The sequence below is a fragment of the Candoia aspera genome, chromosome 1, assembly GCF_035149785.1.
Source record: "Candoia aspera isolate rCanAsp1 chromosome 1, rCanAsp1.hap2, whole genome shotgun sequence".
Classification (NCBI taxonomy): Eukaryota; Metazoa; Chordata; class Lepidosauria; order Squamata; family Boidae; genus Candoia; species Candoia aspera.
Window position 1 is genome coordinate 226224727 of NC_086153.1, and position 22994 is coordinate 226247720.

General features: G+C 36.5%; 1 protein-coding gene across 3 annotated transcripts in view; it reads right to left on the bottom strand.

Moving 5' to 3' along the window:
• The window catches only part of USP37 (ubiquitin specific peptidase 37), a 38992-nt gene that overhangs the window by 12552 nt on the left and 3446 nt on the right, over positions 1-22994 (bottom strand). For 2 of the 3 annotated variants that reach the window (XM_063288880.1, XM_063288879.1), the window contains exons 2-17: positions 22360-22567; positions 21227-21395; positions 20890-20990; positions 16168-16343; positions 15807-15878; positions 15249-15346; positions 13911-13995; positions 11117-11272; positions 10092-10223; positions 7775-7898; positions 5520-5725; positions 4287-4404; positions 3661-3740; positions 2821-2985; positions 1492-1557; positions 245-389 (exon numbers count right to left, since the gene is read on the bottom strand). In XM_063288880.1, coding sequence (XP_063144950.1) covers positions 245-389; positions 1492-1557; positions 2821-2985; positions 3661-3740; positions 4287-4404; positions 5520-5725; positions 7775-7898; positions 10092-10223; positions 11117-11272; positions 13911-13995; positions 15249-15346; positions 15807-15878; positions 16168-16343; positions 20890-20990; positions 21227-21395; positions 22360-22515 — 2049 coding nt within the window. In that variant the 5' untranslated portion in view covers positions 22516-22567. Of the gene's footprint in view, positions 1-244; positions 390-1491; positions 1558-2820; positions 2986-3660; positions 3741-4286; positions 4405-5519; positions 5726-7774; positions 7899-10091; positions 10224-11116; positions 11273-13910; positions 13996-15248; positions 15347-15806; positions 15879-16167; positions 16344-19517; positions 19602-20889; positions 20991-21226; positions 21396-22359; positions 22568-22994 lie in introns of those variants that run through there. The other variant, XM_063288881.1, reaches the window with a different exon arrangement.

Sequence of the window (22994 nt, forward strand, 5' to 3'; positions counted from 1 at the left end):
CATCACCAGAGAAAAGTCTGGCTTTGATTGTTGAGGATACTTAAACTATGTAAAATGAATGAATGAATGAATGAAACAAGTGTCAAAAGCTTCAGCCCTGCTCATCCTAAGGGCATCCCTGTACAACTGCCATATCCTCTGCAGCCACTGGAGGCCGCTCTTTTTTAAAGAAAAAAAATGTAATTGCCACAAAAAATGTTATCTGGTCACAATACATGCTTCTTCTACCAAGTTCTTTTCTTACTTTCTCAAGCTCCTCTTGCTGCTGTTCCCTGCTCTGGAAATCACACTGTTTCTGACTGTTTGCAACAGGACGTTTTAGTGGTTCATCTTCACTGTCTGAATCCAAAGAATTTAAAATGGGACTTTTATACTTGAATGAGTATTTTCTGGAAAAAAAAAAAAGAACTTTAATTCACCATGGTTTTTAAAAAAAAAAAACTTCTAATGGTACTGATTGACATCAGCTTACAAAAATCTTCACAGAACAGCTAGGCTGATGACAAACTATAATAGCAGGATTTATTCAAACAGTAACCCTCTGCAAAGTCAATTGAAAACACTATCAATCTAACATTTAGAAAATTCTTTATAAGGCAAACATTAATATTCCGGGGACTCTCGAGCAGAAAAATGAATGGTTACTAATTTGGGCTCAAGTTCATATTTACTGGTAAATAGGCCTTTAAAAAAAAAGAGAGAGAGACACACACATTTTATAATAGGTCAGCAACTTTGAACTGGCCATATATATTATGTAGAATGTTTTATGAAAAACTTCATTTCATAGTAGAATAAGTAATGCTCTCATTAAATATTTAATATATTTTTAAACATTAAACCTGTATGCACTATATTTTTCTCAGTCCTGATAAAGAAAAGTATGTTTCCATAAAGCTACCAAGTGATCTGTCTATGGTAATTAGTGCCTTAGTAACGCATTGCCTTAGGAGAAGCTTTGCTGGATCAGATTATAGGTAGTTCTCACTTAACAACCATTTGTTCAGCAACCATTCAAAGTTATGATGGTGCTGAACGAATGATAGTTACGACAAGTCCTCAAAGTTATGGCCATTGCAGTGCCCCCGCAGTCACATAATCAAAATTCAGGCGCTTGGCAGCCCAACCACATTTACAACTGCAGCGTGCACTGCCATGAAACTAAAGTAACTTGAAACAGCTGCATTAATTAAACATTACTGAATTTAAATGTGATCTTTTTGGCTTCCAGTCTAAGAAAAAAAGGGGTTACTAATCACATACTATCCTGAAACGATCTTATGAGCAAAAAAATCTTTTTAAAAAGCTTAACACACTCATTAATTCCCATTCTGGATTATTTCAATATAAAATTATGTACCAAAATTGATGTAACAATATAAAATAATGTACAAAAATTTTAAAAATAAGGAAAAATATTAGCACAGTATCAATTTCTACACTTAACCATTTTGATCTTTTTTTCAGATACCTTAAAACCATGCTACTCACCGACAAGGTGTAGAAGTGGTTACAGAGCAGGAATTCACCATCTGGGACACTTTCAATGGCCGAGAACTGATAAAAAAAAGTGTTTATTTCTGAAAACTATTACATATAGCCATTTTAATGGCGATCCAAGTCAACACTACATCTGAAGAAACTACGACAAGCAGTCTTTGGATTATCTGTCACAGCGGTCACAAAATATATGGAAAGCATTTAAGTCATTTGCAGATTTCTCTACAATGCTGTTTCATAGATCAGCATCACAACATCTCACTTTTTCCTAATAGGCGCCTTCATTGTTGGAGGATCCCTAACCTGCCTTTTCTCAAGTTCCGTGTAAAATCAAGAGCAGGAGTGGAAATCCAGTCCAAGAGATGCAGGTGGCCTCCAGCACCTCATTTAGAACACCCAGAATGGGCAGAGCCCAAATTTTGGGACCTGTTCTATTAGGGGAGGGTTTGAATGGGCAAAATGAGCACTGTAAACTTGTACCTCTGAAATATTCTGAAATCTTCAAAATATGAGGTGGATTTTTCCCATTGGGATAGAGGTTAAGGTCTAAAATGTCAGTCCCCTGGACTATGAGAATGTCCCAGTGTCAATGGCCATGCCACCTACAGTCTTCAGCCAGAGCAAAAGATCACAGTGCAGACCCCAGGTCAAAAGAGTTACCCACACCTGGTCTTGCAATGACCCTGGCCTGAAGAAAGGGAAAAATTAATCAAACTTATAGGATTGAATTTCTTAACAAGAACATGCAAAGGAAATAATTGCATTTTCCAAATGAAAATCATTGAACAGAAAATATTTTTAAAGTATCTGCACACATAATAATGGCAAGTAAGTCTTAATTTTTACCTTACCAGCAAATATTCACTCTTAACAACCCTGGAGACCTATATTTACAGTAAAACGTAGTTTACGGACCTAGTGGGGAAGAGGTGTCTATTAAACCCCAAATGTCTGATGAATGCAAGTTCATGTAATAGCAGCAATTTATGTCATTTGAATAATGATGTAATTAATGTTTTAAGTTGATTCAGGTCATCTGCATAATTACATAATTGCATAAATGACATAAATTTATGCAAATGAGGAAAAAAGCATCAATTGCAACATTACATATACGATGTAACTAATACTGATTCTCTAGGCAGACTTCAGAAAAGTCTGGACTCCGAAGACTTTTGTCCATTACTTCAGGGGTGACATTTGAATGTAATTTTAATCTGCTGTATCCAAAGACCATTAAATAGAGATCAATTAAAGTTTCACTATAACAAAATAAACCAATCTATAAATACTATTATTGGAATAAGGGGAAGAACTCACATGGCCGATTGTGCACTCCACCCAAGATTAAGTGGAGGCCTTGTGGTTTCTGTACAATGTGATTGCAGAGTTAAAAATCTTGGAATAATCACTTGCTGTCCTACTTTGTGATTGAGGGAGAGCATCACATTGAAGCTGTACCGTTTCAGATGAAGTATTAAAACCCTTTAAGAGACAAGAAGGTATGGAAACTGAGAATTTTTTTGCTACGTAGACACAACTAGTTCTCTTTAGTAATACCCCACCTTCAAAACTACAGGCTCTGCCTGTTTCCACTTTCTTATAAATCTATGCACTCTTAAAACATGAATACTGGAGATGGATCCAGCTTTTCATGTTCCAGAGTATGGATTCAGAGTGAAATTCCATCCTACCTCTAGCTGTGGGCAGAGGAAGGTGAGGCTGCACGTTTCCCTTTCCTTCTGCAGCATTCCCTCTTCCTAGAATGCCCTACCTCACTATTCCACAGGGTCTCACAACCCTCTAGAGCAAGCACTGGCCCTCAGGAATCTACAGAAGGAATAGGAACTTAGCAAAGTCCTTCCAACTATAGGAAACAGATTTGGGGCCCAACCCATAGTTCAACCTCTAATAATCAATGATAATATGTTTCTGTGGTTTTGCTATTTTTTTACAATGAGAATTTTGTTTTTAAAAGAAGCATTTCAAGATGATTCGCTAAACTTCTAGTTTCCAAGAATGACATTCTGTTCGGAATTTAAATTCATATCATTCAGTTATTTTAAGGCCAACAGCAAGCACCCTAAATATTTTTATCTCGGAGATCCTAAAAGTTGCCAGTATTTTCATATAACTTTTGTACCAAGTTCACATACCTACCTAGGAAATCGACTGAATTTGTGCGTAACAAGAGCAGATTTTCCACTGCACTTCTCACAGGAGTATTCTATCTCCTCTGCCTAAGAGACACAAGACGTGCAAGGTTTGTAATCTGACAAAATTTCTTTTAAAATCAAATATTTTCCTTTCTCTCCTTAGTTTGGTGGAGTGCTTATCCTCACTTAAACAGGACTCCAGAAAAACTGTTTCGCTATTCATGCATTTATTTATACCTCAGGAAAGACAATCATTCATCACAATCACCCCTCACATCAAATAACCATGAAAAAATACACAGAACAAGACAATGTGAAAGAACCAGAAACTCCAACTAACTTGTTTTTGAGATTAATCCAGTTAAACTTGGCCCAACAGTTACCACATGATGATTCCTACACAGAATTAATACCTTCAGGGACTTTTACCAAGACAGATTCTCCCCCCACCCCCACCCCAAAAAACTTGATTCATGTAACTCTATTTCCACAAGTTTACTCCCCAACATAAAACTGATTTCTATTCAACTTGCAATTTAAAAAAATTATATTAGAAATAATATTCAAAAAACTTTTACAAAAATAAGTAAAATTTAAAATATAATATAAAGAAGGGTATATATTGTATACCCGGAAAAAGAGGTCCAAAGAATCCTGGATTGATCGAGAAGGAAGAAGCTTTTTCCTTCGTGGCAAGTCAATGGAAAGATCATTAAATTGTTCCCGCTTGGTGACGGTTTCACCACACCTGCATGGAAAAGTTTTATTTTATTCAGTTTACTGAATTTTTAATAGCATACACAGATTTGTAACTTTTTAGCGGTAATAGCCACAAATTAGAGTGCAACACCTTTTAGTCCAGACGGGTCATTATTTTTTGCCATTCCTCTCCTTCCAGAAGTCTCCCAGCCTTCCACAATGCTCTAGACCAGGGTTTCTCAACCAGGGTTCTATGGAACCCTAGGGTTCCGCGAGAGGTCACTAGGGGTTCCCTGGGAGATCACAATTTATTTAAAAAATATTTCAAGTTCGGGCAACTTCACATTAAAGACTAAGTTTCATTCTTTATTTTTAGTTTAAGAACACTGTTAATGCATATGCACAGGCCTACACATGAAACGAATACAGTAATTTTGTAACTTGTAGCCTACATTTGAGCCTGAATGTGCAGGGGTTTCCCGAGGCCTGAAAAATATTTCAAGGGTTCCTCCAAGGTCAAAAGGTTGAGAAAGGCTGCTCTAGAGGTTCCCCTAACCCTCTGTAACAGATTTTGTGGGTGGGATGCAGGTAGGCTAAAGAAAGAACAGACAAAATTGTTCCCATACTTTTTAATTGTGAGTGCATTTGCTGAATGAAAAGCTGTGCCATAAGATGAATGGTGCTCTTGGATTCCTCATAAGAGTTCAAATGTTCTTAAATCAGAAGTATACAGTATTAAAATACTAACTATAGCTCTTTCTCTGACTGACTGCAATATTTCATACCATGTGTAGGCACCTGTGTTCCTCCAGATATTTCTGAATTACAAATCCCAAGATCTCATTAACTTCAAGCTGAGGTTCAGAGGCAATGGTTGGAAACCATATGCCCACTGTTTGCTATTTTCAACATCTTTGGGAAAATATGTAAGACCTCCCAAAGTCCAACTGAAGCAGGAATTTGAACAGGATGTTTATCAGTATACTTTTTCCAAGCTAAGTTAGTGGTGCTCAGTGAATAGTGCATACTTACATTAGAATCATCCACTATTTAAATTGCTTGAGAAGGAAGGCCTTGTGTGTGTTAATGTCAAACCCAATGAGAATGGCAAGAGAAAAGGGAAGAGATCAGAATCTGATAAAAAAAATCTTTTTAAAGACTTACATTTTACATATGATTGAGTGCTGAACTTCAAACTCTAAATTTGCAATTACTGGACATGTATAAACTTTGGTGGCTGAAAGGTCATCAGATATGCGTCCAGACAAGCTGTCTTCACCAGAAATAGGCTCACTCTTCCAAGTTTTGTTCAGTTTCTCCATGTCCTCCTTCAACTGATCCAAGCACTGGCTTAGGAATTCATGAGCATCCTAAAATCATCAGTACATTTCTTAAAAGAACGAACAATCGCTAAGTGAAACATCACGATTTTACAATGTTTCTTCAGCTTTCCTTTGCTTTACAGACTTGTGAAGGTCGTAAATGCAAGGATTGGTTGCAAAGTTACTTTTTCATCACTGTTGTAACTGCAAATGGTCAATAAACAAGGCAGTCGCTAATTGAGGACTACCTCTAATTCAACTAAAATTGGCAACACTAGGATTCATTGTAAAGAGTCATTAAGATAGTGGAAATTAAACTATTGGGTTTTACCGAAACAATGAGTCCCTTTTAATCATTCATGTTTTACGATCATATTATTTCCTTTAAATTACACGCTTGCGTTTCTCTTCTTCAAATGGCAAAACACATACCAAGATGCAAGAAGTAATTTCTGACAGTGTACCAGAACCCTGAACTCTTCCAGTATCTGTCACATCTTAATTGTTCCATCTTACCTCATCAAAAACTACTTTCCTGAACTTCCTAGAACAACTCTAAGCTGTTCTCAGTCACAGTTTTGTTAAATTTGGCTAAATGCAAATAAAACTAATTTAAAAAAAGCCAACTGTGAAGTTTCCTTGTGAATTGAACAAACAATGTTACCAGCTAGGTAATTAATATGCAGGGAGAAGTCTTTCAAAATTTCATCAGTTATAACTGAGTGTGTTTGTACGTAATTTCAATGCTGCTTTAAGCATTAGGCAGAAACCTTTCCCTTTTTAAATCCTTATGCAAGGGACAGTGTAGCAGACAATGAATGGTATATTCTACACAAATACAACCATATTTGCAAAGATATTCTTCCAAAGGATTTCTTACAAGAGCAGAGAGCATGGTCTGAAATCTTAGTTCAGTGCAAGGACAACATAGTCAAGGAAAATAGAGAAACTGGAAATAGGCTACATTCTCCTTTACTGAACAATAACATCTCAAGAAATGAGAATCAGCTATCAGCCTTATCTTCACCTGTATGACGACTGTAAATATAATGCCTCAGGGCAAGAACAATCATTTTGTCAAAAATGCTTTTGAGGTTGCCCTTCTTCTCCAATGCTGCACCTACCCAGCACCTCTCAGTTGTCAAATCCAAGGTCACTGGGGAGACCAACATCTTAAGTACTACTCAAACTGTGACAAAATTTTATGTACTTTATAAGAACACTAGCTATGATAAATGTTAGCCCCAGTTCTGCAGGAAAAGCTGCAGGTATACAGTGGAGACGAAGATTCCATGGGGGACAGATTACTAATACTTTACCAATTAACAGCTAAAACCCATGTGTTTGTTCAGACCTTCTGAGATAGCATTTTAACCTTCTGGGACATTCTAATACAAACCTCAAAGTAGCAGTTTTGGAACAAAAAATTAGGTCAGCACAACTGAGTGTGAGACGACTGAACTTATACTGTATATATCAATAGATTTCTGAACAAACACAAGTTTTTAACATATTATAATGGTTAACTGATACAGAACTTGTCCACCATGGAATCTTCATCGGCATAACCATCCAGTCTTCCCTTCCCTACTCCCTCACTCTATGTATTTAAATCCCAGATCAATTAACCCACTCACACATCTGATGAAGTGAGCTGAAGCCTTGTAATAAAATGCATTAATCTTAAAAGATGCTACCAGATTCTTTCTGATTTTGGGCTACATAGACTAGCACAGCTCCCTTCCTACAAGATTTGCAATAGGGAAGTTCTATTAATTTTCTCAGAAATTTATTCTGATGAGTCTCTAAAGTTTTCTCAAAATTTTGCCCCGTACAGTATCTGAGCAATAACCTTGGCTGAAAAAAAGTTAGTAACACAATCAACTAATTGGTTGCACTTACAACAGATAATGGGTAACTGTTTTACTACTCTAATTTTATAGTTGCAAGTAAGCTTTCCAAGAAAGATTTCCATCAAAAATCAAGTCCCAAAGAACGAACTTTTAGGATGGCCATCTAACAACTACTATATATACATTTTTTTCTGGCTCTTTTCCCAAACAAGATTACTTAGCTACTTCAATGTATGATACTTACATTTTGCATATAGCCAGAGAATCTCTCTGCCGTAGCTGAAATTGAATTTTTCACCTTCTTGAGTAGTTCTTTCTTTACTTCAGGGCTACATGCATCTTTTTTAGCAAGTAAATTGGTAAATCGTCTAGAAAAATTATGCGACAGTGTTTTGACATTAAAAAGCAGTCCAGCAATGTTAGGGTTACCAGATATCTGGCAAAAAGGAGGACATGTCCTTTTTGTCCTCTCTCTCTGGCAGGCAGAGCCAGTTTGGTCTACCAGTTAAGGCTCCAGGCTAGAAACCAGGAGTCTGAGAGTTCTAGTCTCGCCTTAGTCATGAAGAGCCAGCTGGGTGACCTTAGGCCAGTCACCCTCTCTCAGCCCAACTCACCTCATAGGGTTGTTGTGGTGAGGGAAATAGTAGTAGGAAGGAGTATTAGGTATGTTCCCCACCTTGAGCTGCTTATAAAAGAAAGAAAGGCAGGATAAAAAAATCTAAATAAATAAATAAAATATTGTGGCTTTCTGAGTATCTATAAGCCATCTCTTCCTGAGCACTTTTCTCTCACGTTCCCTAATAAATGCTGACCACAAGTTAACAAGCTCAGCTCTGTGATCTTAATTAGTTGATTAGTACCCTCTGGCTGGATTGCACTGCTGCCTATAATTGACAAGACCATAACCAGTTACATTGAAGGCTTTTGCCTCCTAACCAGCTCTAGCACATTCTTGAGTGAAAAATCAGTCTTTCACCTTTCACCTTAGCAGCCTCCTGTGGTGCAGAGTGGTAGGCAGCAGTATTGCAACCGAAAGAGTTCAATCCCAGCGGAAGCTGGATTCTCGGGTAGCCAGCTCAGGTCGACTTAGCCTTCCATCCTTCCGAGGTCAGTAAAATGAGTACCCAGCTTGCTGGGGAAGGTGACGACTGGGGAAGGCAATGGCAAACCACCCCCCTCTATAGTCTGCCAAGAAAATGTCACGAAAGTGGCGTCCCCCCAACTCGGTGCTTGCACAGGAGACCTTTCACCTTTTCTGATGCTAGGAAAAGTAATTTCATATACTGTACATGTAGGCCTAAGTACTTTTTTTTTTGCAGCTTTTCACTGTAATTTTTGTCATGGATGCCTAGAAAGTTAAACAGCATGTCCTCCTCCTTTCCCCATTTGTCCTCCTTCCCAATTAACCATGTCCTCCTTTGCCTGTTAAGGTATCTGGTAACCCTAAGTAATGTTTAATGATAAAAATATCTTCCAAATTTCACTACGTTTGCTTGCTATCTTACCCCGAAATGTGATCTCATGAATGCAACATGCTTTCTGTGATGCAAACATGCTGAAAAACAAGTAATTTTACTCCCCATTATTTTACCAGTATTTAAAAACCTATTTATGTAAGATTCAATATGTTTATTAGCAAGATAGAACACAAAAACGATAAAAACTCAAGTCACTCATTATATAGGAATGTTATATGTAAGCTTTGGCATGTCCTTCTCCACATAATGAAAAATGCTTGCTTGCCTCCTTTCTTTCTTATATCCAGGTCTTATAGGCTCCTCCAATCAGCCAATTCTAAGCAGAGTACAACTCCCCAATATGTAATTGGAATTAAAAACAATACAAATTGAATTTAAAAACAAATTGTACATTACACACTGCAGGGATGCACCATTTCCGCATTTACTAATTAAAGGAGCAACATAAAACATGTATGAATACAGTGAAATCATGTGCATTTCCTAATAGGTCTGGTATTGGCAATATGAGGCAAAAAGTGCACTCAAAATCATATATGGCGTTAGATTCAGCTTCCACTCAGTTCCTAACACAGAAATACATGAAAGACTGGAAACAAATAATATACCAACAAAAAGCTCAAAATCCTGTTCTTGATCAATACTATCTGTAACATCCAAGGAATTGCCTTTATAGTTTTACAACGTTCAGTTTTAAACGATCAAAAGCAGCAGGGATTTTATAACAAAACAATTTGGTTTCAGGAAATCCAACGTTTTCCCTTTGGAGCGTTACTAAAAAATTTAAAAAACAAAACCTGAAACAGGAACATCTCTATTCAGGGAATGTCACAATATTGAATGATAAACATTCTTGTATTTTCATCTCACCATCTCATTTTGAATCACTGTTTAATTTGTGGAGCTGTATTATATATAAAGGAAATACATTTCCATTTACTTTTACAATTGCCAAATTATATTTCTAGGAAGGACAATGTACATTCATACATTTTAACAAAGTTATAAATTGCATAAACAATTTTGATGCCTCTTTTGAGACTGGATTCATAAAATATATTTGCCCCCCAAACTGATGCTTACCTGATCAGTGCATTGAATGGAACTTTTTTCCACGGGATACTTTGCTTCAAAAGATCATTAGCAAATGACTGAATTGAAAATAAAGACTGTAAAATAGCATTCATGTAACAGGTGTTTCCTAAGTTGGTAAATCTGTGAAGAACAAGACGCTACAATCAAACTGGAACACTGGTAGCATAAATATGATTTGCTATAGAGTACATCATGCCTCCTCAGAAAATCTGCAATGGGTTAACTAAACGACAACAGTATGCTAGACAGCACACTGAGAGAAAATGTTAAATAGAGCTTCCTTTAAGACATAGCTGAATGGTCCCTGGGGCAATAGACCAAAGACCATGGAATACTGTAGCTCTCCCCGTCGTTCTGTAGATGACCGTAATACTGTCAGCAGCAAAGCTGCAGTGGGAGAAGCAGACAAGCAGGTGTTCTAGAGCAGACCTTGGAACAGCCAGGTTTAAAATTCTCGTTTTGCCCACCCAGAACTTGGGGAAAGGGAGACAGTAGGAAGAGTACGCTAGCCCACTGGTACAGAAAGGGAAAACTGAATAGAAAAAAGCTAACAAAAAGTGAGTAAGGGGAAAATGTATCTGGCACGGATTAAAAGTCACTGCCTAGCAATCCTAATTACGACTATTTATTTATACATTTTATTTATAAGAAATGAAAACGAAGGAAAACTCATTTGAGAAGACATTAAAATTCTAACAGTGTATTTGTGCTTAAGCTAAGTGCTGTAACTTTGCTCCTTTCCTACTCATTACCTTAACAACCCATAATATTAAGAACTATTCTTAAACAAGTGTAACAGTATGTGGAATATGTAAATGACAACTCTTCCTCAGAAGATTGTTAAACATACAGAACAAGGAGGAAAGCAAAAAGCACTTCCTGGAAATCAAGTACTATAGAAAGGATATTGAAATAAATAACTGATTACAGAAAATGCTGAGAAATCTTGTGTTTCTATTTCCTCAACAGTTAATTTAGTACATGTACATAATGCTGAAAGTACAAAAACCAACCCTTGTAACTGCTGTTGTGGATGAGTGGAAAGAGGGACTCGAGGCTTGTTCCATCCCATGTAATCCTGATTAGATCTCAGTCTTTTGACAGAAAGAGGTGCTGGCTGAGAAAGAAAGCCTAAGCTTCTTTTAGCAGAAGGATTCAATACATTAGACCTATAAAACAAGACAGATAAAACAAGTATTTCTCAAAGATGACAAAACTGACCACTATTATTGTTAGATTATAAGCAAAGATGAAACCTACTTAGAGAAAGGTCAATGCATTAAAAGAGAGAGATTGTGCTTACTTTAAAGGTGAATTAATTTTATTTCCATCCAAATAATTTACCTGTAACAGGGGCCATCTTCAAATGTCAATAATGTAATGAGGGAAGCAGATAAAGTTTTTTTGTGTAATGATTCTTGATTGGCGGTGACACTGTTTTGAATTCAGTATCGTCTTCCAGGTAAATACGATACTACGTAGCGTTTAATATTCTAAGGAGTCTCTATAAATCACACGTATGGTCTATTCTTGCCTACAGCAGTAAAGTTCCCCCCTTTTTTTCTGTTAATATATAGGCTTAAGCAGAAATAAACTCTGTTTAATTTTTATTTGCATGGTTTCTGTGAAGGGATGACCAATATTTCAAATCTGGGAATAAATGCCATTTGAAATACATATACTTAAAATATTATGCATCTACATTGTTACTTATATTGTTGAAACTATTCCTATCCTGAGATGAATAATCAGATATAAAATTCAGTTACCATTTTGGATATTCAGCCAGCACAAATGTTTGAACAGCATACTTACCTATCGTTCGGGCTAGCTTTAGTAATGAATATTGCAGCTGCTTTATTTTATTCCTGGTTACAGCTACATAAGATCCAGCATGATACTATTTGCAATTCCCCGCACATCTCTAAACTATAGTCAGTAGCACTTTCCCCAACAAGTTTTTTCAGCTTTTAAAGTTTTTCTTTTCTAGAGGTACACCTCTTTATATTAAGTGTCAGATGGCATTCACAAACCAATCTGAACCATACATTTCTTGTATAAAGCACTCACCAGGTTTTTCAGCTATGCTCAACTAAGAGCTAATGACATGCTGGAGTTTTAACTGACAATCACAATCACCCAAGAGGGGCACCAAAACTTTTCTTTGGAACAGTAGGCTGATGATTACACTCCAGAAACTTTTTCCCAAGTTTAAAACTGCCAAGGTGGACACAATGGATCTGGATGTTAGACAACGGAGTCAGATGGCCCAATTTTGGTTTGATGAGTGAGATCAGAGGAAACTTAACAATTTGATGGTAGTGCCACCTACATTCAGGGCCACATAGTGCTGCAGACAATCACAGGACTGATAAGTGGAGAGAAAGCTGAATGTTCACAGTCAGAGAATGGAAGGGAGAGGGAAATTAGATAAGTGAGATGGAGGAAATTTGAGAAGGAGCAGCAGGAGTTGTGATGAAATGGTTTGGTGCAGAAGGATAAGATGGACTGGCCATAGTTAAGAGACTGTATTGCTTGCATTTGGAAGAGAAGACTGGACAAAGGCCTAAAGAGGAAGGACTGGATAATAGAGCACATTATACCAACAAGAATACACAGATTGGAAGAATGCAGTACAGTGTTTGACTGGCAGCCCAAAGGGTATGTCTCCTAATTGTTTGCTGAGAGCTGGGCTGGAAGTGCCATAGAAATCATGATCCTGTATCTGAAGGCTTGTGGGGAACAAAACAGACTGAGATTGACCTAGCGAGTAGCTGTTTGTACAGAAATTGCGGAGTTCACTGTTAGGTCCAGCTGTATCTCTGGATGGGACAGTATTCCCCCAAAGGAACAGTTCTGTGACTTGGGAGTCCTAGATTCCAGTTACTGCTAAATGCACAGGTGGATGTCCTGGCCAAGGAAGCTTTTGGCCAGCTTCTTCCCTACCTGAAGCAAAAGGACATGGTGACAGTGACTTATACCCTGTCACCACTAGTGTGTACTATTGCTCTAAGCTGTACATGGCACTGCTTTTGAAGATCATCTGGAAGGTGCAACTGGTACAAAATGATGTTGTCCGTGCTGGGGGACAGAGGTAAGAGTTGCCTCAGCCAGGTGACATTGTGGATGCTGCATCTGTTGCCAATAGGTTTCTGAATGCGATTCAACATGCTGGTTTTAATCTTTAAAACCCTACATGGCTTGGCACCAAAGTACCTTTGAGACCTTCTTCAGGTAGGACTTATTTAACCTGTATGTTCATTTCAGGTGGGGAAGCTTATGGTACCACACAGCAAAAGCTGGGTGACTAGCCCCTGGTAGGTCCAAATATCCATAAAGACACCCTCAAGTTGCACTTGATTCCTGGTGTCTATCTAGATGTAACCATGTTGTTGTCTTGACAGCAGCAACACAGAAAAGATTTGCTGTTGTGTTTTTCTAGGAGATACACACAAACTTCCCAATCTGGCCTACAACTCTCATTATTCCCCTAAGGTTTTATATCCAAATACTAGGCCAACACTACTTAGCTTCTAAGCCCAGACAAGACTAGCCAGGTGCTGGCACCTGCTGAGACTGCACATCTGTACTTTTTATACAGTACTTGGAATGGCTTCAAGTGACCTAAGCTAATTAAATAAGCTCACTTCTGGGCACAAAGGAATGAGAAATAGTCAGTTTTGGTGTTACTATCTTGACAAACAGTAATACAAGGTGATTTCACAGAAAAACACATGGATTCTTTGATGAATTCAACATTCTGATGATAAAGCATTCTAAAGGAGAGTAGCTCTTTTTGATACCTACCTGTCCAAATTAGAATTACTAGCTGAATAATCCTTTGTAGAAGATCTGCTACCATAAAATGAAGATGACTGTAAAGGCAAAAGCCCTGGAAAGGATACAGATACAACTTTTTGTAAAAACTGTCTTAACAGGCCAACAATATCACACATACAAACGTTCAGTACTTCAGATGAGATACAGAATCCTAGTATAATCAGAACATATCAAGTTCTATCAGAAGCTTGATACATCTGAAATTCTGGACTGAGTGCATTTGCTAAGCAAGGCAGAGACAGCTCTCAACAAAACTGAAATACTGGGATTTATTTTACACATACCTTATTTCTCAAAATTCTATCCCTTGACCAGTCGTATTGGTTGTAAACCCTATTTCCTTTTACTAATTATCATGTTATACCTCATCTTCACTAGGATTTGTTATCTGGTCATTTGCTTCAGACATCAGGATTATATTGGGTAATGAGGTATATATGGATAAAGAAATGCATTAAATATTTTACATGCAACATCTTTAAAATTTTCTCTAAGGTAGGACGTTCATATAATATATTACAATAGGGTTTTTCAAACTGTGTTGGCAGAATCCTCGAGTTCTGCAAGAACTTGATGGGATTTCATGAGAAACAAAGGAGAAAAAAGGTTCACTTGAGCACAACCAATTTTAATTGCTAGAACTTTGCCTCTTGATCAGATTCTGGGAATATTTTTTAACTAACAAGTTATGTGGCCTGAAAAAGTCTGAAAATTCCTGCAGTAGAGTATACGCAGGGAACACTTTCCTGATTTGGAAGCTGAAGTCAAACAGCAGAGGCATGCTCTCTTCAACTTGCATCTTTCATCAAGCATCTATTCTGTGACTCCATTTTCTGTAAAATGGCTAATTTTAGACTCACTTTTCACTGAAAGTATTATATAGCGTGAAAAAAACATTAAACTGCAACCTCCTAAATTTCCATTTAAGTACAGAATGCCTGATTCCAGATTAACTACTGAGGGGAAGGTGGGGAACTTTACTTTCTACTGACACCATATCTTATTAAAATTGAGAGGCAAAAATAATTTGCAGACTAATTTGCCACCGGGTATGAATCAACATGCTCTGTTGTTGTTGTTATAATCATTATAATTTATATGCTGCCCGATTCCCAGTGACTCTGAGTGGTTCTAAAGATAAAACTGATGTGGGCCTTTTTATTCTGAACTAGTATATATAATTCATTTTAATTTCTGCCAATTTTGTAATTAGTAAACCAAATCCAAAGTAATTCTACCAATTTTTTAAAAAAAAATTCTTAGAAAACCAACTAAGCATTATCAAAAACAGTATTATTGCTTTACCTGATGTCCTGTTCTCCTCAGCCTGTTTCAAATTCAGCTGCTTCTCCCTACTGCTGTGTAAGAATTTCCGTGCTGGATCAGTCATGGCTTTGTTATTACTATAGATAAATACATGTAACCTTAGTTATATTATTGTAAAAAAACTCTATGCTATTTCAACATTATATACTAGCTCTTAAGTTCATATTTACCTGCATTCACAAATGGTTCCCTAAAACTTTCAAACATACTAAAAAAAACACATCTAAACATTGCTTCAATATAAATCTGCCTCTTTCAAATAATTAATTTAGTTAGCACAGAATGGGAAAGCTCACCTTTAGCTAGCACACTGAAGTACACACAAAATGTACATACAAACATATATACATGTTCAATCCATATTACCAAATTCTTACAGTTCTTAAGTGAACTGATACTAACGGGGATTTTTTCCCTGAAATATTATTCTGATTTTAAAAGTTAGGAATAACAAAAAAAAAACTGATACTGAAACTACAGAGAAAAACTGAAGAAACAGAACTTAGAAAAAAATAAACAGAAACAGCAAAAGCACACCTTGATGAATCATTTTCTTTAGGATAATCTTCATTCATCTCAACCACAGGTGGTGTCCTTTTCCGCCTTTCACTATTTCATAAAGGAAAAATAAACATTTGTTCAATCCACAAGAAAAGAATCCTATCCTCTTCATGTTTAAGATATTTTTCAAGGAGCATCAAAGACTTTTAACTTTGAAAAGTAAAAATAAAAAAGTTTAAACACTTCACTACATTTTCACATATTTTCTAGACATTTCACTCGTACATAAAATCAAATTACCATTCACCTGAAAAGCAATTTGTTAATACACTTTTACAACCTGTTCCTATTTCAGTCATGAATACTGAAAGTCATGCTGCCATCAAAGTTTCCATACCGGTTTTCTAACAGTCCTGTTCTATGAGGTGTGGAAGCAGCAGTAGCTGAAATATTGACCCTGCTGAAAGACATTCCAGTTACTGGAGAATTCCTAATTGATGCTCTTCCTGGGCTGCCCAATACTTTACGAAATGGAGCTTCATCTTTATTTTCTACAATCACTCTTCTAGGAGTCTAGAAAATCAAAGAGAAAATGCTAAAATCAGTTCAACATACTAGTGGCGTGCAAAATACTTTGAAGTGAACTATTTCAAATCTGAGGTGCCCAGTTTTGATCCAATAGTTTTAAAAAGTGTCAAAAACACTTCAAGATGACTGAAACAGCACATTCTGAAAATGATACAGCTGACCACTCAAATTTGAAATGTTTTGCACACCCTACAATATACTATGTCTATCACAGACTCATATCAAAAAGTAAAAATCAGGATTACTAGAAGTCATACCCCAATAATGCATCTAGATTAATTTGCACAAATCAGTGTTTTGTTACAGAGGAGTAATTTGCTTAACATTTGTCTCATTTGCTTGCATTTTCATCTGAACAAGGTGGAAAAAGTTGCTTAGAACTATAGAAAATAAAAGACCTTAATTACTATTGCCCCTCTATGTTATTTAAAGAGAGGCTCAGCTCCTTGTTTACTAGTTAAATCAATGAGGACATGTTTGAGACATAAAAGTATGTTTCATCTTGTATGAAAAAACACCTTTCTGTTAAGTTCAACACAAGTGGTAACACCTAGAAGGTTAAGCAGGGTTTGACTAGTTAGCATGTGGCGGGGCAACCACTATAAATCCCAGGGTCACAGGCTAGATTGGGAAATTGAAAAAGCACTCCACAGGAAAGCAATGGAAACCCACTTTCATGTTGTTGCCAAGAAGACAATACGGACATGGACATGTAATCACCAGGAGTAACAGTTAACATTTTTACCCTCCTAGTAAATATGCTGAAAATTTACTGACCAATACCAGAGCTTGAGGTGGGGTATATAATAATATACCACCATTCTAACAGACTCACCCTTATTGTTAGTAACAGGTTATGTTTTGTTAAACATACAGGTGAGTAGTTAAAAAGTTAAAACACTTTTTTTTCAATGAGCAGGAAATGCCTCTGTATTTTTTGTCCTGAGAATCCTGGACACAGTCCACCATAATTAAGTTCTATTTCATATCTCTTGAATCTGGCCACTTGTAGGCAGCCACCTTTGGACAATTCTTGTGTTAACCTTTCCTGCCTTAATTGATTTGATTCTAGAAATCAAATTGAAGTACATTCAATTCGTTGTGATCCTATTTAGTATTATCATTGCCTTATTATATTCCCCATTCCGTTTCCTGATCTGAAACTCGTTTCTGACCTTGATCTATTTGTCTGCTTCACTAGACAGTGATCTTCCCTCTCAATAACACATCCGCTAAGCCCAATCATTTTAATGATCCTGAAATGAATGGTTTTCATGGTCAAACCAGAAAGCCACACCTATGAATAACTGCTACTAAAACTTTGGGAAAGCTCTGACAATTGGATACAATAGTTTTCACCTCAACTTAGCCTCTCCATCACTACTATTAATTTTGCTGTCTAGAGAAACCTATTTGGCTGATTCTAGCTAACACTGTTCTGGAATATGCCGACACACAGTTGTAGCATTTTGCTCTTGACTTCAATTAAAACTTAATCTGCATGCAACTATACTTTGAAATTATCCACAAATCAATGAGAACAGACTAGTTGTTCTGTTCCAAACACTGTTATGCTAATATTCTTAAGCCTATCAATTCCATCCATCCTAATTATTTCCTAAAACCTCCTTATTTTCCATTTTTAGTAAACACGAGTTCCTTTTTTCTCTATCTTTAGGTGAAATTAGTTAACAGTCATGACTTTCATTGCTGCAGCAGTCTTACTTCAAACTACCATAATTAAACTGAAGTCAAGAGTTTATCCACAAGATTTCAGCTTGCTAGAGAACTGAATACTTCCTGTAAGTCTATCTGCTACCTGGCAAAACCGAATTACATGTTAGAAGCCCCTTCTGGTGGGCTTGAATGTTGTATGTGCACTGCATAAGAACAAAAACTAAATGTGTTTGAAGAACGTGACTTTAAACAAGGGGGAAGCTGCTTTAATCTTATTCTATTGTACTCCCTGTTAATTTGTTTACTAAATGCCTACTTTGTAAACTGAAAAACAGATCACAATGTAGTTTTCAGAAATTCTTGCATAAAGCTTCTTACCGTTCATGTCTGGATAAGACATAAATGCTGGGATTCAATCACAATAAGCCTCTAAGTCCTAACATGGATTAGGCCGTAAGAGCTACAGACTCAGAAGCAATACATATTCTGTAAGAACAGTAGCCTAAAACGGAACACTGGAATTACTCTGAGTGTTCCTTCTCCTTGGAGATGGATTTACATCCTAAAGTTACCCCACCCTTCATTTATTGGATGCAGTACTTATTTCCAGTCTCAACTGTTAGAATAAGAAGGCTTTTCCCCACCATGAGAGACCATCAGCAACCCAAACAAAAATGTTAAACAACTTTTGAAAACACATTCCCGTGGCATTCCAAACTGATCTGAAGCTCAAGAAAAAGGGAACACAGTATCAAACACAAGAGGAGAGGAACCTCTGTTTTGCTTCTGGAAGCTACATTTCCAAACTGGATAGAGAAAGAAGTCTTCCTATGTCCAAGGAAAAGGAATATTCATGTTAAATGTGATCTTCTGTTCTTGTTATAAAACTGTGAAAGAATATACATTATCTTCATCATTCTGGGGAGAAAAAAGACTTCACAATTCTGGGGTAGGTAATATAGCACAACTTCCCTCACTTTATGCTAGGGTGATATTCCCCAAAAACTTCACATAAGCGAATCTACATAAAGTGAGACACTCAGTCAGTGGGACCAAGAGGACTGCAGGGCATGGTGTTAAATTTTATCACCCAAGTGCATTGACAAATATGCTTATAAATTTTTAGGGTCTTATTTTTAAGCACTATGTTACTCAAACATATTTTCTTCCTTGTGTTCTGTATACAGTGAAACATTCCATCTTTTCTACAGCTAATTTTAATGCATGTGGTTACCATGGCAGACAAAAATAGAGAATGCATCATAGTGCTATGAATTTTATTAACATTATTTGCTATGTTGTGCACAGTAGATTCTCCCAGACTGAATGTGCATCCTAGGAGTGACAATCATTCACCAGCCTTGGTGCAACATAGTTCACCCAACTTTATTTCTAGTGTTAGAGAGGTCCAACCCCTTAATCAAAAGGAAAAGGATAACATGTTGATGGCCATTTTGGCCCCACAGTAACAGTAGTAGCTACCGTATGTATGAAAGTAAGTAGGAGACAGGATGCACAACTAGAACAGCCACAACATGATGGTAAATGCATGAGTGAGGGAAAACGTTCAAGTAATTTTAGCAGGAAGAAATCTTAACATGTTTTCAGACTTCACCGCAAATGACTACCTGTATGCATAAAGTGAGGATGATCAGTGGCATAGTAATGTATAAAAATGATCAGTTGCATAATAGTGAATTCACATAAAGCTGGGGAAACCTGTATTTTCCTGCCAAAAAGTGCCATTGGCAGAGCAAATGTATTGATTTTATGGTGAAGAAACCATCTAGTCAGTAGCCTTATAAATGTCTTTCAAGGAAATATTTATGTAAAAGATCACTAATGGGGCTGTTCTTTCCGCTGCGTTGGCCCTGATAATTTCCAGAATAGAAAATCACCAAGGTGAAGCTGAAATATCAACCTACTCCAGGTGAATTCAAAACCTTCTTGCCTTGGATAATTACCACAAATAGCGATTCTGGTATTAAGGCAGATATTCAATTCCCTACGCATCGTGCTATTTATTCTCACTTTGGCGTAAAAGTTTGAGGCAGAAAGACAGAACGCTAAGATTCTCTATTACAAAAAAGACAGAAATAGCCTTTGATATGCATGACAGATCAGTCCGATGTGCCTTCGTTTTAATTGTGGTAGAGAAACCTGCTGGACTGACCTAAAAGTCTGTGAAATTCTGGAACAGCTTGTATCAGAAAGAATACTATGGCCAAGCAATGGAAGAAAATGTCAAATAGAAAAACACCAAGATTAATAACGCTTCTGCAATGTCTCTCTCCCCACCCTCATTTGTTTACTGAAGGCATCAATTTTGGCAGGGAGACATGCTCCTAAAACCAGAAGTTATCTGCAGAGATGCTAAGATGGGCTCTGTAATCTTATCAGCATACTTATCCTCATAAAAATGAATTTTGCCACTACTTCCCAAACAATTTATTCTAAGAATGCCCTTGCTCCCATGAGTGAATTAGGAGGGAGTTTCCAATATTGATTATTGGTCACTGAGAAGAAAGAACAAAGGTTTCTAATTTGCTATTTTCATCACTGAAATCTGAGGGAAGAACGTGAATGCATAAAACATTATTAGGGGTAGTGTTTTTCCACACTTTAAAATTAGTAATGGGGTCCAGAAATCATAGATTCTAATGATTTTAAGCCACATAAAAATGCTGTCCTTTAGCCCAATATGAGTGTTCACTTAACCAAACTCTATACTTGATTCAAATTGTTCAAAAGCACATAGCTATACGTAATGCTTCTGACTGATACATCATATTGCAGTACACAAAGAAGAGAGAGAATAAGAAGAAAAGGAAGAAGACAAAATCAAGTTAAATACCTGGGTTTCAAGAGATGGGAACTGTCTGTTAGAATCCTTCTGCATAGCTCTATTGCTTAAAACTCCTCCAAAACTGCCAGATCCATGAGATAATTTCACAGCTAAAAACAAATCATACTTGCAAATAAATTTTACATATTTCATTTATACATGCATTGTGTTACTATAATTCCTTTCCTGTAACACTAGAATCATTGAGAAAAACACAAACTTGATGTTGCTCACAAAAATCATATATTATACAAGGTCAGATCTACCTATCTATCTATCTATCTATCTATTTATCTATCTATCTCCCCTCCACCAAGAAATTAGAAAGTTAATGTTTTATACTAACCTGTCTGAATCCTGTTTTGAATGGCTTCCAGATACAGCTTCATTTCATCAGCATCTTTGGATGGTATTTTATCAAGAGTCAAAACACTAGAATCTTTCAGTGTTATCGTCAGGCAATACAATTTCCCTTTACTTGGTCGCACAACTACATTTTTAATATTATGGTTCAGCTAGAAAGAAAATAAATGAAAACGACATATATATATATATATATATACATACATACATACATACACACACACACACACACACACACAGACATACGCAAAACCATATACATATACAAAAGCTTGTAACATAGCCTGTGTCTGGTCATAAGCTCTATATGCTTCCAAACACAAATTCTAAGCACAATGACATTTTATGCAGTCTTATTACAAAGGCAAAGCCTTTTCTGAAATGAACCATCACTGGGAACTGGGTAATATTTACATCTGTCCATATGACACCGCAATGTAAAATGGGATTTCCATTCCTCATTCTAAAACTGCTACCTAACCTCCAAATTCCTACTTTGTAAAGTAGATGTAAAGTAATTCCTACTTTACATCTTTTATATATATATATATATATATATATATATATATATATATATATACACACACACACAGAAACTCATGTTTTTATAATGCAAACTGGATCTTTCTCAGTTTTTTTCATTCAGTAGGGCTTACTCCAATATAAATATGAATATAAGGATTCCAGTCTTGGAATAGAGATCCCACACATATTTTGAAACTATCATGGAAAGAGTGCATATAAAGGAATAGAACCCAAACAGTGAATCTACAAAAAGCCTTTCAGCAGCAGAACTAGAAAGAAATTAAGCAGTGATCAAACTGCTTTATTGTTAGTGCCCACATTAAAAAATGCACAATACTTATACTTAATACAATGTTTAAATGTTTTCTGACAAGTTTAAAGTTTTTGTAATTTTTTTCTTTGATATACAAATCCACTGAACATACACAACTGAATAATTCACAATATAATACTGTTAGTGTTCTGGAAAAGTGAAATGAGTCTCTGAGGAAGTTCAAGTAACAGCTAAACGGATTTGAAAAGGACAGCTACTCATAAAGACCCGAATCTTAAGATACTGCAAACAAAAAAGCCTCTGAAATTCCAACTCACCTGAAATACCTTTGGAATTCCTCCAGCATTATAGTGAACTACTAGAATCACTTTGCTGTCTTTATCCACAATTTCAAATGTCCCTTCTTTCCATTTTGTAGTCCCAGTATGTATGCTCCGCATGCGAATAGACCCATGTACTTTTAGCGGAGTCATATTTTCATACAAAGATTCTTTGAAAATAATGAAGACTACTCTTTAAACAGACCTGTTTTTTAAAAAAATAAAGTTAACACGTCGATTACTATAGGTTACATCTATTCCAAAACTTGGCAGTAGATTTAAAATCAAGAAGTCTGTATATTGACTTTCTAAAATGTGATTATCCCTACTTCAAAATGCAGCCTAAATTCATCTGTACCTGCTTCCCAGTGAAACAAATATCACTGACATAATTAATTCGCTATGGAATTTGCGATGTCAGTACCCCATGAATCCCAAACTGTTCCAGAACGTTAAGGGACATGGGAGACTACATGGGACAGAAATGTTGAATGTTGACAATTCATCACAAATACAGCAGAGTAGACATAAATTTGACATATTTTATGCGTTACCCAATTTTCAAGCATAACTGAATTTGTTGAGATGGTGGAAAGAGGTAACAGCTTTATACAGAAATTTAGGAATATGTG